The sequence below is a fragment of the Spinacia oleracea genome, chromosome 1 (assembly GCF_020520425.1).
Source record: "Spinacia oleracea cultivar Varoflay chromosome 1, BTI_SOV_V1, whole genome shotgun sequence".
Taxonomy (NCBI): domain Eukaryota; kingdom Viridiplantae; phylum Streptophyta; class Magnoliopsida; order Caryophyllales; family Amaranthaceae; genus Spinacia; species Spinacia oleracea.
Window position 1 is genome coordinate 18,146,004 of NC_079487.1, and position 17,057 is coordinate 18,163,060.

General features: G+C 36.8%; 1 protein-coding gene across 3 annotated transcripts; it reads left to right on the top strand.

Moving 5' to 3' along the window:
• The first annotated feature begins 1,360 nt into the window (after positions 1–1,360).
• Positions 1,361–16,723, top strand: LOC110803557 (farnesol kinase, chloroplastic). 3 transcript variants are annotated; one of them, XM_022009076.2, is made up of 8 exons: positions 1,363–1,520; positions 1,766–1,938; positions 3,906–4,246; positions 9,593–9,663; positions 9,742–9,873; positions 10,363–10,478; positions 16,169–16,283; positions 16,353–16,723. In XM_022009076.2, exons 3-8 carry the CDS (start codon positions 3,941–3,943, stop codon positions 16,528–16,530), a joined length of 918 nt encoding a protein of 305 aa, XP_021864768.1. In that variant the 5' UTR covers positions 1,363–1,520; positions 1,766–1,938; positions 3,906–3,940; the 3' UTR covers positions 16,531–16,723. The 3 variants fall into 3 exon arrangements, with proteins under 3 accessions (XP_021864767.1, XP_021864769.1, XP_021864768.1); XM_022009075.2 differs by lacking the exon at positions 1,766–1,938 and having other exon boundaries at positions 1,361–1,520; XM_022009077.2 differs by lacking the exon at positions 1,766–1,938 and having other exon boundaries at positions 1,361–1,520; positions 9,593–9,660.
• The last annotated feature ends 334 nt before the right edge of the window (positions 16,724–17,057 follow it).

Genomic DNA, 17,057 nt, shown 5'->3' on the forward strand with positions numbered 1-17,057 from the left:
TTTGGTTAATTATATAAGATTAGAGAAATTTGAGATTGGTTAATTACAATTCGCATGAGATTAGAAAAAATGGAGGGATTGACAGTTTCTAGTTGAACTTTGAGGAAAATAGTACAAAATTACACAATTTACTTCATAAACTTCTTCATGGGCATTGTAAAAGGTAGGTTAGATGGTCTTTTTTGGATTGCCAAAAATTAGACATCGAAATAAAAACATGAAGCACTTGGCTGGTTGTTAAGAAATACAGAATAATATTTAGGTATACATATAGTTTTGGAATATAGAGTGAAATCGTAGCTATTTTCTAAAATAGTACGTCAGAGTAAAAGACTAAAAGAAGCACTCGATCACTTTAAATAGATGATCTTAGAAGATTAGATTGTACCTAGCGGCTTAACTTACAAAGTTTGATACTTCGTACTTTGATTAACTTCTTTGGCAGGGAAGAGAAACTTAAAGAAGCATTATTTTTTCTTAAGGAAATGAAAGAGGTAAGCAGCAAAGAAAACTTTACAAATACTAAAAAATATTGCTCGGAGAATGTGACGTGTGTATGCAACAGATGTTTAGCATCAAGAATAATATTGATTTAGTTGGTTGCTTTAAAAAATAATAATTATAATTTGGTGGAAAATGCTATTTGATACTCCATAATTATCTTTAACTGTGTATACCACGAAAAAATAATAACCATTCACATAAAAAAGTCCGTGCATTGTACGGGCTCAAAGACTAGTTATATTAACATGAAACCACATATTTTTTTGGGTGCGAATGAGCCACAAGGGCAATATAAATTACAAATGGGGGCGGGGGGATTCGAACCTGAGACCTATTGTACACAGGCCCTCAGTGTTAACCACTAGGCCAAGACATCATTGGTAACCACATATAGTTATAGAAAGTATAAAAGTTAGTGGTTAAAATTGAGTATTTGTGTAAAAAATTTCTACCCCATTTGTAATTTGGATGAAAGATGGGAGATCATAGACATACAAATGATATTATTTCCTTTAAAGGGAAAAATCTTGAAATCGAGACTTTTTTTTTTTCTTTTGATAATAATTGAGATTCTGATTTAAACGTGACATCTAAGGATGTCAGTGGGGTGGGTTTCGCGGGAGATCCGCCCCACATCCGCCCCAAGTAGGCGCGTACCTGCCATGGATGATGGGGCGGGTGTGGATTTTATGATGAACCCGCCCCATTCCCGCCCATCCCGCCCCACTTCATACCCGCCATGGGTGATGAGGCGGGGATGGAGATGAATTTTGTATCCGTCATGGGTGATGGGCCCCGCCCATTGACATCCTTAATGACATCTTCTTGTATTGCTGGCAAATTGACATGTTATTAATTTTTTTCAGGGATATTAATTATTAACTACTCCACTTCGTAGTAGATAGATTTACATTCATATCTCTCCCCCATTTCAGTTTTGGGTTCTAATTTTTCGAGCAAAGAGTTTAATTTCAAATTTCAGTCCATATACTGATACCATGAACAATCAAATTTCGGTAATTCTAAATTCTTCTCTTTTTAGGTTTTGATAATTTTCCTTTTAAAATCCAAAATACGAGGTAATTTCGTATATGGGGTTTGGTAGTTTTTTATTCTCAATTGAATAGGTTGTTGCAATGGAATTTTGTTATCTTGCTCATTAATTTTATCTATTTTTCTTGCTCTGTTTGATGGTATACTTATGCATTCATGAAGTTCATAGTTGAATCTTTCAAGTGTTTATTTATTTTGATGTTTTCAGCATTCTATTTGATTGAATTTGCGGTGTTAATCAGTCATCTCTCCCCATTGAGTCCCAGTTGGAAATGAATTCGTATACTCTCGTTGAATATCTCGTGGTATTCGCCTTACCTTAGTTGTTCGTGTTAAGCTTATGAGTCTTGTGTTCTTCTTTTATTCTGCTCCTGCTCCATGGTATGTACTCCCTCCGTCTCTTTTTATTTTTTACGTTTGATGTTATTCACGCGATTTAACTACTATTTAATGTGCATTGGGATTACTCTGCTTTTTTTATTTAAACAAGAAAAATTACATTTATTTATAATGTTTTCACTTTTATAAAAAAATATGACATTGGGAAAATGTGAAATATTTAATGTCCAATGAACTTAATTGGTTAAAATAATATTTGGGCACAAATTCTGATAGAATATTAATGCATTATGTGATAATATAAAAAGAAATGTAAAGAACAAAATGAGACGCCCGAAATGGAATACGTAAAAAACAAAAAGAGACGGAGGGAGTAGTATTTAGTTGAAGTGTTCAGATTATGCTTTAAATTTGGTTTTTACTTTTAGTTCACTTGTTGTGTTACTGTTTATGAATTGTATAATTAAAAAAAGTGGTCAAGTATTGCTAAGAAATTTGTGAAAGTACAGAGGTATCCTATTATATTTATTGTATTGTGTATTACGTAGTACCTAAAGAAGAAAGTAGGCAGTTTGTGAATACGGAGTATTCAACTTTGATTGGGGTATTGCTAAGATTTGTAAAGTTTAGCCTCATTGATCCGTTTTTGCATTTTCTTCTTTGATAGTCTTTTGATATACGTAGTAATTAGTTTGGTGGAATCCTATATTAGGCATAAGAAATTTGGTTCTAGCAGAAAATGTTATTGGTTCTTTGATGAAGTTGAGTAAATAACACAGTGTTATTGGAAATTGCAAGCTGCTAAGTTATAAGTATTTTCCCTCCACCTTCGACCTCTATTATCATTAAGCATCAAAGGTATTACTCGTACGGAGTCGTATTGACAATGAAGTTGCACCATGAGATAGGCCCGGAACTTAATGTTTCTTCACCTTCTTTTGAGCTGGTGGTTGAATCTAAACTTGAAACTTGCACTATAGATGTTGCATTGAGAGGCATTGTGTAAGAGTGAATTTAGAGAGATGGGATGTTATATAAGACTAATTACAGTGTTCAATGTATGGTATCAAGTATATTATGAATCGTATAGCTAAAATCATAGTTCTTTTTGCACCTTAACCCCTCTATTGTCAAGTTAATACTTAGTAGTCATGGATAATATGGAAATAGAACTAAAAACTTGTATAAAAAGGGTTAGACGTTTAGTATTTTGTGGGCTTGTGTTTCTATCTGATAATTGCTTGATGGTAGCAAAATAGAAGGCTCTTGCTCGTGACTTTAATGCCAAGGAGACATATCACATTTCTCGTTTTATTTTCCGTACCTCTGTTCACTGTCAGCTTATCGTTATACTCATTATACGGCCGAGTTTTAGACTGAATCTGAGAGAATGGAAGTCCCTTATAAAGCTGTTCAGTTTTGTTTTTTCATTTTTAGTACCTTTTCAGTTGATAGTTTCCAGGTTCTTGTAGAAATGTACCTTAGTTTAAAGAAGAAAGTCCCATATTTTGGGTAATTTTTTTCCGGGCAAGCTTCTCTTTGTTCTTGTTAGTTGTAGTGTAGTTGTAGTTGTTTTTTCTGTTAATCTTACACTATGTTTGGATAAGAAAAAATGAGAGAGAGGGAGGGGAACAAACTCCCTTGTTTGGATAAAAAGGTTTGGGGAAGGAGAGGAATGGATCCATCTTCCTTCACTATTTAATTAATACCATCCCTCCAAAGTTGAAGAAATTTGGAAGGAAAATGAAGCTCACCGTCCACTTCCACTTCCACTTCCACTTCCCCTTCCTCCTGTTTCCCTTCCCTTCTATTTTGTTATCCAAACACATTGTTAATGATTTTTATTTTCGACAAATATAAAATATTGCTTAGTGTTAATCCTTATCTTTCTTCAGTTTTGCATCTGGTTTCAACTTGTTAGACTTGATATATCAGTTTAAAAGCTTATGAAGATCAATTAATTGCACTCACTTATGCTCTCTCTCACTATTATTATCTTTCTCATACAGTGGTTGCCCCTCCATGTCCAATCAAATCGTTAAGAATGCTGACACCTCCTAGACATGAGTCATATGTCAACGCCTTCTCTTCAGTAAAACACTTTTCTCACTCCTTAATTTCTCCATCTTTTCTCACCCCCTCTATAAATTTCTCCGGCGAACTCCGCAAATTCAGGGCAAACACTTCCCATTCATTAAAGTTACGGAGAAAGAAGACGGTCGCGGCAAACATCATGTTGCCAGATAATCCAGTGATAAGTGATATTTGTGCCACTGTTATAACCGCAGCTATTGCTCGTGGTGTGCTTGGGATTTGGGAGTTGACTGCTAAGTACGACGTCTTCGACTCGGTAAGCTTTCGACATTTGCTGTTTATTTTGGTTTGAGTTTTAGCTGTTAGTGATAACTGGAACAAGAACAGCAGGGAAAAATGGTTTTTGGAGCAAATTTATTGTGGTAATATTCCTAGTTTTGTACTGTAAATAAAGTAGAAGGAATATCAGAATTATGCTATTTTTAGAAGACTTACTTACTCTTAAAGGACCTTTTTTGTGACTGGGTTGGTTAACTGAATAATCATTGCAAAATCGTGCCAGATATCACGATTACCGTTACAGAGTAGAACCTTTGGAAATATTTGTATTATCATGAAAGAAAGAAGTGCATGGTTGGATTCTTAGTTTTGATATTGACATCTTTGGAGATAACTTTAATTTTCTATTCATGAAGAGCGGTAGTGGATTTGCAATTATGATCTGTAGAGGGAGAATATGAGGAAAAAGGACATGTCATTTGCTTGAATTTTCGTCTAAACCTTAAAAGAGTGCGTCCTTCCTTTGTAGTTTATTATTACTTTCAACGTTTGTGGATCTTTTGTAAGTCAATAAAGTTATTTTATTTTTGGGGTTATAGAGAACCCATGGAATTAAAACTCGGCCGTTCCGTTACGTAACGGCCGTTCTGTAACCTACTTTGGATTTTCCGTTCCGCGAAAACACGTTACGTTACGGTTAGACAAAAATCACGTCTTTCTCTCCGCGTCGTCCGTTACGTAACGACAACTCGCCGCGTTAGACGCTTTTTTCTCCGTTACACCGTTCTTTTACATAAATTCATCAAAAATATTTTTTTAATTAGTTATGTAGTTTATAAAACATGATATTTCGAGTGCTTATTTGTTCACAGAATATAATACTCACTCGTATTATGATAGATTTGGGTATATTGTGTTGATATAATACTTTTTAGACTAAAAATGTAATAATTAGGCTTAGAAATGTTATGTGGTTTTTTTCAAAAAATTCACACCGCGTTAGCCGCGATCCGTTCTATTCTTCCGTTACAAGCGGTTTCCGCAACAACGTGACCGTTACCGCGAACGCGACCGCATCCGTGTTTTTTTTCTATGAGAGAACCACAAAAGGGTAATAATGTAGAGGGGACTTTTCCCACCTCCAAGACTGAAATCAAAGCTAGTTGCCATCTATGTCTTTTGACTACTTAATTGAATCACTATTGATGGCTTTTCATCAATATATACATCCCTTGTTGAAACTGAATTTTCATTAAGACTAAACATCTACAGAATGGATTTTGTTGGAAATAATGCAAAGAAAGAGTTTTACCTTTTTGTGAAAATGTCCCACATTGGTAGAAATGAAAAGTAGGCATTTCAAGTGGAGTATTTAAAGAAAAGGGCTTTGTCCCACATGGAAAGAAAATGAACTTTTCCCTTTGTTTAAATATAGGGAAGTAATGTTTATACTTTTGAAGTACTTCCCCTAGTGGTGTGGGCTAGAAGGAGGCATACCCACGCGCGCCGCCGCCCGTCCGACCGGTTCGGTTCGTGTTCGTGGCACGTGCGCGGTGTGGTGGGGCCTCCTTTTTGGGCCAAGTCGTAACTGACGGACCAATTATTATGAGACCGTTCAGTTACGTAGCTCACTCTATAACCTTAATGACAGAATCGTAACTGCCGCTCGATTTACGCTAAACGGTTCCTTGATTCTTGCCTACGTTTTAATCTCCCATTTTAAGTCTGATCTTCAGTTTTAAATGTTTTAATTACCTCATTAAAATCTGATTTTCGGTTACAAAATGTTGTTGCTATATAAATCAGTTTTTGGGAGCAGTTCAAATACACACCGAAATTCTAACTCTATTCTCTTCACTTCACCTACTTTCTGAGCATTATTATGAATTCTAAATTCCTCCTTAGTTGAGTGCACATTTTGGAGGAACGCTGTGTTAAATCTTGGGGGGCAACGCCATTTCCGATTGCACCATAGTCGGGGCGAATTTTGCTTCTAAGACAGTGTTTTATAACACGTCACAGCTTTACATACATCAAATATTCGGCCCACATTTTATTATCATTTTCAGATTTTACGGTATCATTTCCTACAGATTTGAGCCCTAGTTTTTTTAATACCATAGTTACTATAACCTAGAAAACACAACCAAATTCAGCCTTTATTTTCAACATTGTACCGTTTTGGCCTTCGCTGCTCTTGTATGACTTTGTCCTTGTCTGCTTTTGTTGTATTAAGATAGAAACAAGCCTGGTGGGGAAAGCTAAAGCTCAAAATTGATGCCAACTGTCAAAGTACATACAAAAAATGATTCATTGAAGATCTAACTTTAGCCCGTCGAAACATCTATTACCTAAACCAAAGCGCAGCATAAGACTGTCTTTTCTATTAAGTGTTTCCATAAGATTTAAAAAACATGGATCTACTTAGTATGATAACTACTAGGATTTTGGATTCTATCGTGGTCGCTCCTAATGTGGTTGTTGATTCTCGTAATTGGGATAGGGCACTTGGTCTTATCTGTGAGCTTGACTTTGAGCAAGCTTGTGATAGGGTATGTTTAAGTTTAGTTTTGTGACAAAAAGAAAGGGTTTTGTTCAAAGGTGGACATGTTGTCTTCAACTCTTCATCCTTCATGCTTCTTGGTATTGTTCAATTTGCAACCTAGTAGGTGGTTTAGGGCTTATCGTGGTTTTAGGAAAGGTGATCGTCTTTCACCCCTCTTGCTCATTTTGGGTTGTGTTTTTACTATTCAGTAGGAATGCGGAATGTTTATTCGGAAAAGGAGTTGGATATTGTATTTTAATACAGGGAGAGACGAGGTGGTGGTTTTTCACTTCTATGTGCTATTTATGTTTTACTTTTTCACGATCATATTTGGGGTTTACAAATGTTTTGAGTCTTTTATAGGGTTTTTGAACTATTCTCATGTCTTATTAATGTCAAGTCTATTATGTTAGGACTTAGGAGGGTTCTCTTTTCTTGCAAGGTGTGTCTTTCATAACATGTCCTTACCTACCTTTGGCTTTCTTTTAAGGAGAAAATCCACAAAGGTGGTTTTGGGACCTAGTGTTGAGAAGATTTCTAGGATGCTTGATGGGTGAAAGAGGGCTATTTCCTTCCTGTTCAACATCTAGTTGTACTTTCATTCCGTTTCAAGTGTCTAGTGGGTATCATAGAAAAAAAACGCGGATGCGGTCGCGATTGCGGAAACGGTCGCGTTGTCGCGGAAACCGCTTGTAACGGATGAATAGAACGGATCGCGGCTGACGCGGTGTGATTTTTTTGAAAAAAACCACATTAGCATGTCTAAGCTTTATTATTACATTTTTAGTCTAAAAAGTATTATATCAACATAATATAACCAAATCTATCCTAATATAAGTGAGTATTATATTTTGTGAACAAATAAACACATGAAATATCATGTTTCATAAACTACATAACTAATTACAAAAATATTTTTGGTAAATTTATGTAAAAAAAACGGTGTAACGGAGAAAAAAACGTCTAACACGGCGAGTCACCGTTACGTAACGGACGACGCGGGGAGAAAGACGTGATTTTTGTCAAACCGTAACGTAACGGGTTTTCGCGTAACGGCAAATCCAAAATAGGTTACAGAACGGCCGTTACGTAACGGAACGGCCGAGTTTTAATTCCATGGTGGGTATGACAAGAAGGTAGAAGATGAGAGACTTCTTGTACTCTTAAGGTAGGTGAGGAGAGAAGATATAATCTTGTTAGATGGGATTTGGTCCTTCGGTCCAAGGAAGAGGGAGGACTTGATTTTGGCAATTTGGTGGATACGATCAATTCCCTCAAGGAAAAGTAGTTGTGGCGTTTCCGGCAAGAACCTAGTTCTATATGGCATCATGTCATTCGGATTAGGTATGGTCTTCAAAGGGATGAATATGATGTGCTAATGGGGACTCATGCTCCCTATAGTCCTATACTAGCCCTTGGTAGGTCATTTCATTGTGTCATCGCTTCTTTTTTTCCCCTGTTTAATACAAAGTGAGTAACCTAAAGTATATTTTTTATTGGAGATTTCTTTGGTAGGGAGCAGCCTTTTAGTATCCGTTGCCTCTGCAGGTTCTCTAGCTCTCATTATGCTTTATCTGACTACCTCTTCCTCTTGGCGAATGAATGAATGGTGTTCACTCTTCTTAGAACCTTCAATTTAGGAAGGCTCCTCAATACTCAAGAGTATACGTTAAGGAAGCTGACTAACATCTTGAGCATTCGGATATCAAAATCTTTCACATTTTGCAAAAAACTCCTAAGTCACAACTTTTTGTTCTTTCTACCTTTGTATGGCAGGCTTATGAGGGTTAAAATTTTGTGTGGCTTTCTAGTTTGGAGAATTCAATACTTTAGAATCTGCAGGTTTGAATTCTAAAGAACTCATAATCCCTTCGTGCGTGCATTTTGTGTTGAACTAAAGGGGAAACTGGGAAACACGTTTTTGTCCATTTTGAGCCGGTTAGACTTTACATATGCTTTTTGGATTGGTTGGGTTCATTGGGTTTTCCGTTTTCTTTTTTGAATATGTAAGAGGCTTGGGAGGCGAAAGGGGCACAAAACTATGTGGTAGGTTGTGTTATTGCTGTTACGTGGATGCTTTGGTTGGAATTCTTGGAAGGAATAATAGGATATTTTGTGGATGAGTGTCTTCTTTGACTTTCATATGGAACTGAAAGGTGATTCTAGCGTCTCTTTGGGAACATGCTTAAAGGCTTTCCTTGGCGCATCATGGAATTGAATCTTTTTTTTGTTCTCTTTTTCATGAAAGAAACTTCTTTTCTATCTAACATTACAACATTGTCCTACCCCTTTGGTTTGGAATGGCAACCTAATGGAAATTCAGTGGAAGCAGGTGGTTACAATTGGGATGTCTATCTTTGTTTTTCCTTTTTCGCTCTTAAAACCTCTTTGCTTCCTTTCCATGAAGTAGAAGATGGTCGTCCCGTTATCGTCCCGTTATCGCTTTTGGGTCGATTGGAAACAACCTATCTGCAATTGCAGGGGTAAGGTTGCGTACGCCCGACCCCCCTTTACCCCGCTTGTTGCGGGAGCCTCTTTGAGGCAATGGGATAATGATATGATAATGAATGACTCTGTCACTCCCTGCAAGGAAAGTAGCAAGCAATAACTAATGGATAAAGCTTTAGTGTTTTTTATTTTTGCTTGTATAGGTTACCTGCTAATCTACGTTCGTGGTCATGACTCATGAGCATAAATGTTCCATTGCAATGCACTAGTCCGTTTTTTTAAGCACTAATCAGAGCTAAATGACTGAAGTTTGTAGCATAATCTTCTTATGACAACTAGAGAAATCTTTCTTCTTCTCTATTGCTTATCTGTGTTCTCCTATTTGTCTAGAAACTGAACAGGAAGCTTGTGCATATCAGCATTGGGCTAGTTTTCATGCTTTGCTGGCCATTATTCAGGCAGGTTGTCCTGTTGCGTATTAATTGCTATTATTATTTGCAAAGAGAACGTGAAGAGTAATTGTTAATTGACTGCTGCAGCTCTGGGTATCGTGGTGCATTTTTAGCTTGTCTCGTTCCCGGACTCAACGCATTACGTGTGCTTCTTATTGGACTTGGGATCTATAAGGATGAAGCCACTGTCAAGTCAATGAGCCGATTTGGAGACTACAGGTGACAATATTTAGTTTCTTTTTGCGTGCCCAGGCTAAGTTTTTGGCTGACTTAAGATTACGTTAAGCTATAGCCCGATAACCTTTTGCACATGTAATTCTAGAAATGCTATCTGCCTCTATTTTATAGAAATAGCAATCTTCTTCATTGTCCTACCTCAGCTTTATGCATTCAAGGGGGTTAATTCAGTCTGCATAGTTGAACATCAAATCCTACTGTGAGGAGATTTCTTCACCTTTGGTTCTGTGCTGCGTTGTCAATCACTTATTAGTGTTTGGAATGACATTTTTCCCTTAATGAACTTATACGAGTAGTTCAGAATCTTCATTTTTTTCACATGCTGTGGGTTCTGAAATTAGTTGAGGACTATAAACTACCAAGACAATACTTTAATTGACTAACTGCTGTCAAATTTTTGGTCGTTCACTATCAGTTTCCTTCTGCCTTTCTTTGGCTTCTTATTTTTTTCATGGCTTCTTCGTGCAACAGGGAACTTCTGAAGGGACCTTTTTACTATGCATCTGCCATCAGTTTCGCTTGTTTAGTTTTTTGGAGGACTTCCCCAATTGGGATTGCAGCGATTTGTAACCTGTGTGCTGGAGATGGTAAGTAACGAAGTTATGTTCTTGAGTTGATTAAGTATGACCTTCACTGGAAGGAAAACTGTTGGAACAAACTTATCACTGACATGATAAGGAAGGAGAGTTTAGAGGTGACGAGGAGCTAGAGAATTTGAAGACAAAAAAGAGAGAGGAGCTTTTGAGATGTATGGTTTACGTACAGTAATCAAGCATCACGGGCTTGATAATCCCTAGGTTTTGCAAAATTATGTCAAAACAACGCCTAATAGCTTGATATCTTGTTCTTAAGTATTATCTTTCTGTCTTTATATTATAGAATGAGATAGAGGAAAGATAACTAACAATATGTATAAAGTTTAGTGACTTGAGGTCACCACTCTCCAAAGCCTAAGCTTTACCAAATTCTCAACATGCCTCTCATAACCTCCTAATATGCTCTTATTTATAACCATTCTACTACACCTACCTAAGTTGTCTTCTACCGAATATTACTCACTACCTATTATGCCCTTCCATTACACTTGGTTCATTGCAATACCGGCCTCCTAAACTTCCACCTTGTCCTCAAGGTGGGTAGTAATAAGCATTGAATTCCCAACCTTGGTTCATTTTTATCGTTCCCAGGTCTAATGACTGGCTTCCACTTGAGCTAGATGTCTTGGTTGATTATGTCTCTCGGTGACTCCAGGGGTAAGGTAAAATAAACATGAAAATCGTGGAAAGCAGTCATGAAGTGAGTGAGGTCTAGTTTTGAAGGTGGTTTGAACTTTGAACTGATTATAGGTTGAGAACGTGGGTCTTGAGTGAGAGCAGTCAACGTGGATTTGAGGGAATGGGTGGGATAGGATGGTTGGGTTTAGAATTAGCATGTGTGGGTTGTAATGCTCCTCTTTTGAATGGGTTGTAAGTGAGAGGGTTGGGAAAGTAAGAATGGTTTTCTTTTAAAATAAGGGTGGAGTAAAATGTGTTCAGAAATTGGTGGAGAGAGATGGGCTTTTGAATTGTAAACTGCTAACATGGGCCAATACAATACATACATTTTTGGCCTTGATAGGCCAAGATTCTCCATAAAAAATATGACTTTATTCAACTCCAACTCACCCTTTTCTTTGAATTTCTCTAGAATCTTCCCCACAATGAGCGGTGATCAAGCATGGCCCCGCCATCAACTCCCTTGTCCTCATTTAATCTGTCATTTACCAATTTACCTTACCATCATTACCTTACCATCATTACCTTCTAGAAACCGCTCCTCCCAAGCAGCAAACTGCTCCCCTAATTCATCCCTATTACATTTTCCGGCAAAAATGCAAGCCTCATCACCAGATACTCTGCCATTTGCCCCACCTTTATCAAACATTCCTCTTGGTGGTTCATTGAATACGTTGACTGTATCATTTCTCAATCTTCGGCACTCAAATTTATTACTACTCCACCGCCTTGGCCGGAGTAATAACCAAAGACTACGAAATTAGTGTCCTCCGTCCTTTTCTCTGTGAATCTTCTTTCTCTTGCATTGTCAGTTCAATGTGGAGGTTGACCACCAATAGGTGGCTCTCATATGCTCCACAAGTTCTATCGGTGAAATATCCTCCACCACCATTGACAACACTTTTTGCCAACTCCACTGACCCTCTTCGACCTCCAGTAAGACAACTGTCGGAAAGCCTTCCTCGAGACTCTTCTGGTAAGAAACCCAACTTACCTCCCAACTAACCTCCAAAAGTAAAACCTGGACCACCACGGCACCACCTGATCCGCAACCACCAGCACCCCCTTTCTCAAATCTTTCTCATGGTGGTTCTTTTTCAACGCTCCATCCCATGAAGGAGTAGAGATTATCATCAACGAGATCACCACATGAACCGGATTTTCTACCATTCGAACCACCTCTTCCAAAGTCATCTGATAAAAGACCTTCACCCCTTCTCTTGTACATCAATCACCTCCTGATCTACATAATGTTCTTCCTCCCTAATTTCCTTAATCTCTCTAATTTCAGTAGACTTCTCACTGATTTCCATCACTTCTTGCCAAAACAAAGAGAAAATCGGGGAAAGACCTTCCATAATGTTTTTCACAAAATCTTCCTTACATTTCTGGAAAATCTCATCCCATTTCTGCTGGGATTTCTGATTAGATCCTGCAAACACCATCTCTCTTTTTTTTTGGAATAATCAGAAATTCAACTTTGTTATCCCAGAATTGTACCGCTCTGATACCATTTGTAATGCAATGATAATTTGAGCAGAAATTTATTTAATTTGCTTGAAAGATAATGAACACAAAATGGGATACAAAAGGTAGTGACTTCAAGCCACCAATTTCTAGGTTTAGTGACCACTCTCCAAAGCCTAAGCTTTACCAAATTCTCAACATGCCTCACATAAGCTAATATGCTCTTATTTATAACCATTCTACTACACCTACCTAATTTGTCTTTTACCCAATATTACTCACTACCTATTATGCCCTTCCCTTACACTAGGTTCATTGCAAAGTATCTCCTCCTTGGAGAATAAGAATATTATAAACTTATATGTTTTCCATGTCAGCCAAAGTGTTTAGGATCTTCTGAAATCAATTTGTGGATTTCTTCTATTTTGTGGTATGCCAAAACCATTGATATTTCGAGAACCAGCTGTTTGGAAATCAAAGACTCCCTTCAGCCCGAAGAATATTCTCCACCTTGCTTATTTTCTCTTCTTTGTTTTTATCTTTTTTCAAGGGAGGGGGTTGTCTTATTTTCTAATCAGTAATCACCGCTTGTGTTATCTTTCTCTCGTTATGTTCTCTTCTGAAGCTTGAGGTGTTTCTAATAATTTGGAGAAAGTTTTGAATTTTTTTATAGACCTCCTTTTGTCTGCAATGGGAAAAGAATTTAAGAACACGTAGTGGGACGTATATCTCTGTAGAATTTGAGAAGAGCACTTGAGTATTGACTATTGAGAAAACAGTATGCGGAATCACTTTATAGGTGAGTTATCTGGCACTAGCAATTTTCTCTTGCACTTAATTACCTTTGACATTGAATTATTAAAAGTGGGAAAAGTCTTTTGAGGAACCCTTCTGTGCTTGCACAAAGTCCTCGGGAATGCTTATTTACTGTTTTGATTTCTTCCTCTAGACTGATTTGCAGTTAAGATGGGAACAAAAAAGTTTCTATTAGAAGGTACCTTGGCGAGAACCAGCTCTATTTTTCTCTACTTTAAAGGCCAAAATACTTAACATCTTTCTTGCTCCTATACTTTGAATAATGCTCCCTTTTTGGTTATGAGGATATTTTCTCTTAAGTATTAAAACTCTAAAATATGGGAAGTCTGGGAGCCAACACATTTGTTGGGTGTGTTGAATGCCTTATCTTTTTTGTTCTTCGCCCTAGTTTCTCTTGTACAAATATTTGTTGTGCTTTCTAGAAATACTTTTCGAATTATCAATAATAACTTAACACAAAAGTGAACAGACTCATCATAGAAGGTTCTTTCATTTTCCCATGTGTGTCCCTATGTGTATTGGGAGTTTGAGGCTGCATTTCGAAGTAGAATCCTTGATCCTTGAATTTTAATTGTAGTTGTGATAGCAATACATAACCGGTCGCAGATTGCGGAAGAATATTTCTTTATGGGGTAGTGTAAGGGATCATCATTAGTGCGGAAGTGATTTTTGTATCATTATCATCTGATATGTAATGCTCTTTAATTTGAGTAATTTTGCTTTGGCAAGCGAAAAACAAATGTGTGTTCCTCTAAAGATTTTGGGGGGTGCAGTGAGCTTACCTGCATGTATTTCACACATATAAAAGAGTTATGTTAGATTGTTAGCTTTCGGATTAGAAGGGGAGGATAGTTCTGAGTTGCAGACTGCATGCTCGTCTATCTTTTGAGCCTCGTTTGTAAATATATACAATTATAGGCACATATCTTTTGCCACTTTTATTTACTTTCTAATGTTAAGCCTCAGTTCAATTTTGGATTTAAATAATGGTTCTCTAGCAGCCATGTGGGTACTGTTGGTACCATCAAATTGACATAGTGCCTTGACTGCCTTCCTCAATGGAGCAAACCAGTGATGGCTGATATTACCATCAGTCTCTTGTAGCTTGTAACCGGACAAATTTAGACTACAAGGACACAAACATTAGCTTCACTTGGCTGGTTTAGATGAGCAAAGTCCTTAAGACAAAAAAGAGAGGAACTTTTGAGATGATAGGTCCTCAAGACACAAACATTAGTTGATCAAGTATGACATTCACTGGAAGGAAAACTGTTGGAACAAACTTATCTCTGACATGATACGGAAGGAGAGTTTAGAGGTGAGGAGGAGCTAGAGAATTAGAAGACAAAAAAGAGAGAGGAACTTTTGAGATGTATGGTTTACGGTGCAGTAATCAAGCATCATAGACATGATAATCCCTAGGTTTTGAAAATTATGTCAAAACAACGCATAATAGGTTGATATCTTGTTCATAAGTATTCTCTTTCTGTCCTTATTATAGAATGGGATAGAGTAAAGATAGCTAACAGTATGTATATAAAAGTGACTAAAGGATCTCCTCGGAGAATAAGAATATTATAAACTTATATGTTTTCCATGTCAGCCAAAGTGTTTAGGATCTTCTGAAATCAATTTGCGGACTTCTTCTATTCTGTGGTAAGCCAAAACCATTAATATTTTGTGAACCATCTGTTTGGAAATAAAAGAACTCCCTTCAGCCTGAAAATATTCTCCACCTTCCTTATTTTTTCTCTTCTTTGTTTGTATCTGTTTTCAAGGGAGGGGGTTGTCTTATTTGCTAATCAGTAATCATCGCGTGTGTCACCTTTCTCTCGTTATGTTCTATTCTGAAGCTTGAGGTGTTTCTAATACTTTGGAGAAAGTTTTGAATTTTTATACACCTTTTGTCTGCGATGATATGGTCTGTAGAATTTGAGAAATTTTGAGTAATTTTGAGTAATTTTGAGTAATACTTGAGTAATTTTGAGTAATTTTGGTTTGGCAAGCAAAAAACAAATGTGTGGCGGAATGGTGTCGATGCATTACATTTTGGCAGATATTAAGTTCCCTGCCTAGTGTGTTCCTCTTAAGATTTTGGGGGATTCAGTGAGCTTACCTGCATTGTATTTCACACATATATAAGAGTTATGTTAGATTGTTAGCTTTCGCCATGTGGTACAGTTGGTACCATCAAATTGGCATAGTGCCTTGACTGCCTTCCTCAATGAAGCAAACCAGTGATGGCTGATATTACCATCAGACTCTTATAACTTGTAACCGGACCATTATAGACTACAAGGACGCAAAGATTAGCTTCACTTGGCTGGCTTAGATGAGCAAAGTGCTTACAGTAATAACTGATGAATGTCCAAGTAGGCAATCGAGAGAGTACTGTCATATACAAGATTATTAAGTTGAGTTTAATGAATGCTTGGGTGATGTGCCACATTTATGATATTTTTTTAAAGAAGGAACTTGTGCGCTTATGTCATATAAGGACATCTATCAAATCACTTGGGGAAAATTTCCATGTTTCTTTGGATAAAGTTCTATTGATCTATTACTCTCTCTCCCCTTCCTTCCTCTTCCTTTTTTATTTTTTTTATTTTTTATTTCTAATATTGAGCCATTCTTTTTACATTTTGAATTTTAGGATAAATGTTTTACTTTGCATCATAAACTGAGATCTTACAGTTATTTCGACTCTTGTAATATTTCAGGTTTGGCTGACATTGTGGGAAGAAGATTAGGCAAGGATAAACTTCCTTATAATAAAAACAAGTCCTATGCTGGTAGTATTGCTATGGCAACTGCTGGATTTGTGGCCTCTGTCGGGTAAATTTCTGTATACCTTTTTTAAATTTTAATCTTTATTTAGGTGTTATTGACATTGATATATAACAGGTACATGCACTATCTTTCTGCATTTGGATTCATGCAAGAAAATTGGGGTTTGGTATTTCGTTTGTTGGTTGTATCACTTGTTAGTTCAGTTGTGGAATCACTTCCCATAAGCACGCAACTTGATGATAATCTCACAGTTCCACTCGCTTCCTTTTCAACCGGCTTCCTTCTCTTTTGACGCATTCTAAGACTTACTTTGACATGCTATTATGTAAAACTTTAACATGAAAGTTGTACTTGGGAAAATGTATAAATTAATGATACTCAGCCTATGTAAATAGGTAATACACTCATGATCGTGTACTGCTACTATCTAATATTTTTACAGGAAAATTTGTTGAGCTGAGAATAACATCATAAAATTTATGGCATCGTGATTAACTATTCAATAAAAAACAACATGATCGACCAGCAATACGAGGCAAATTCGACTAATTTTGAACAAAAATATAACAACTATTAGTTTTTGTATTGGTATTGAAAAATGTCAGATAATATTGCAGACGTAATTCAAATTCACAAGTAATATCGAAATCTAGGAACTATCTTATGACAACTTCACCCTGCAACGAATCAAGCTCTAAGCCTCTAATTAAGTAGTTAATCTGACATATCAGAAATCTAGGAACTATCTTCGAATTTCAATTATAATTTCTGATTATAATTTCATATCAGAAATCACACTCACGTTGATTATAATTTCTG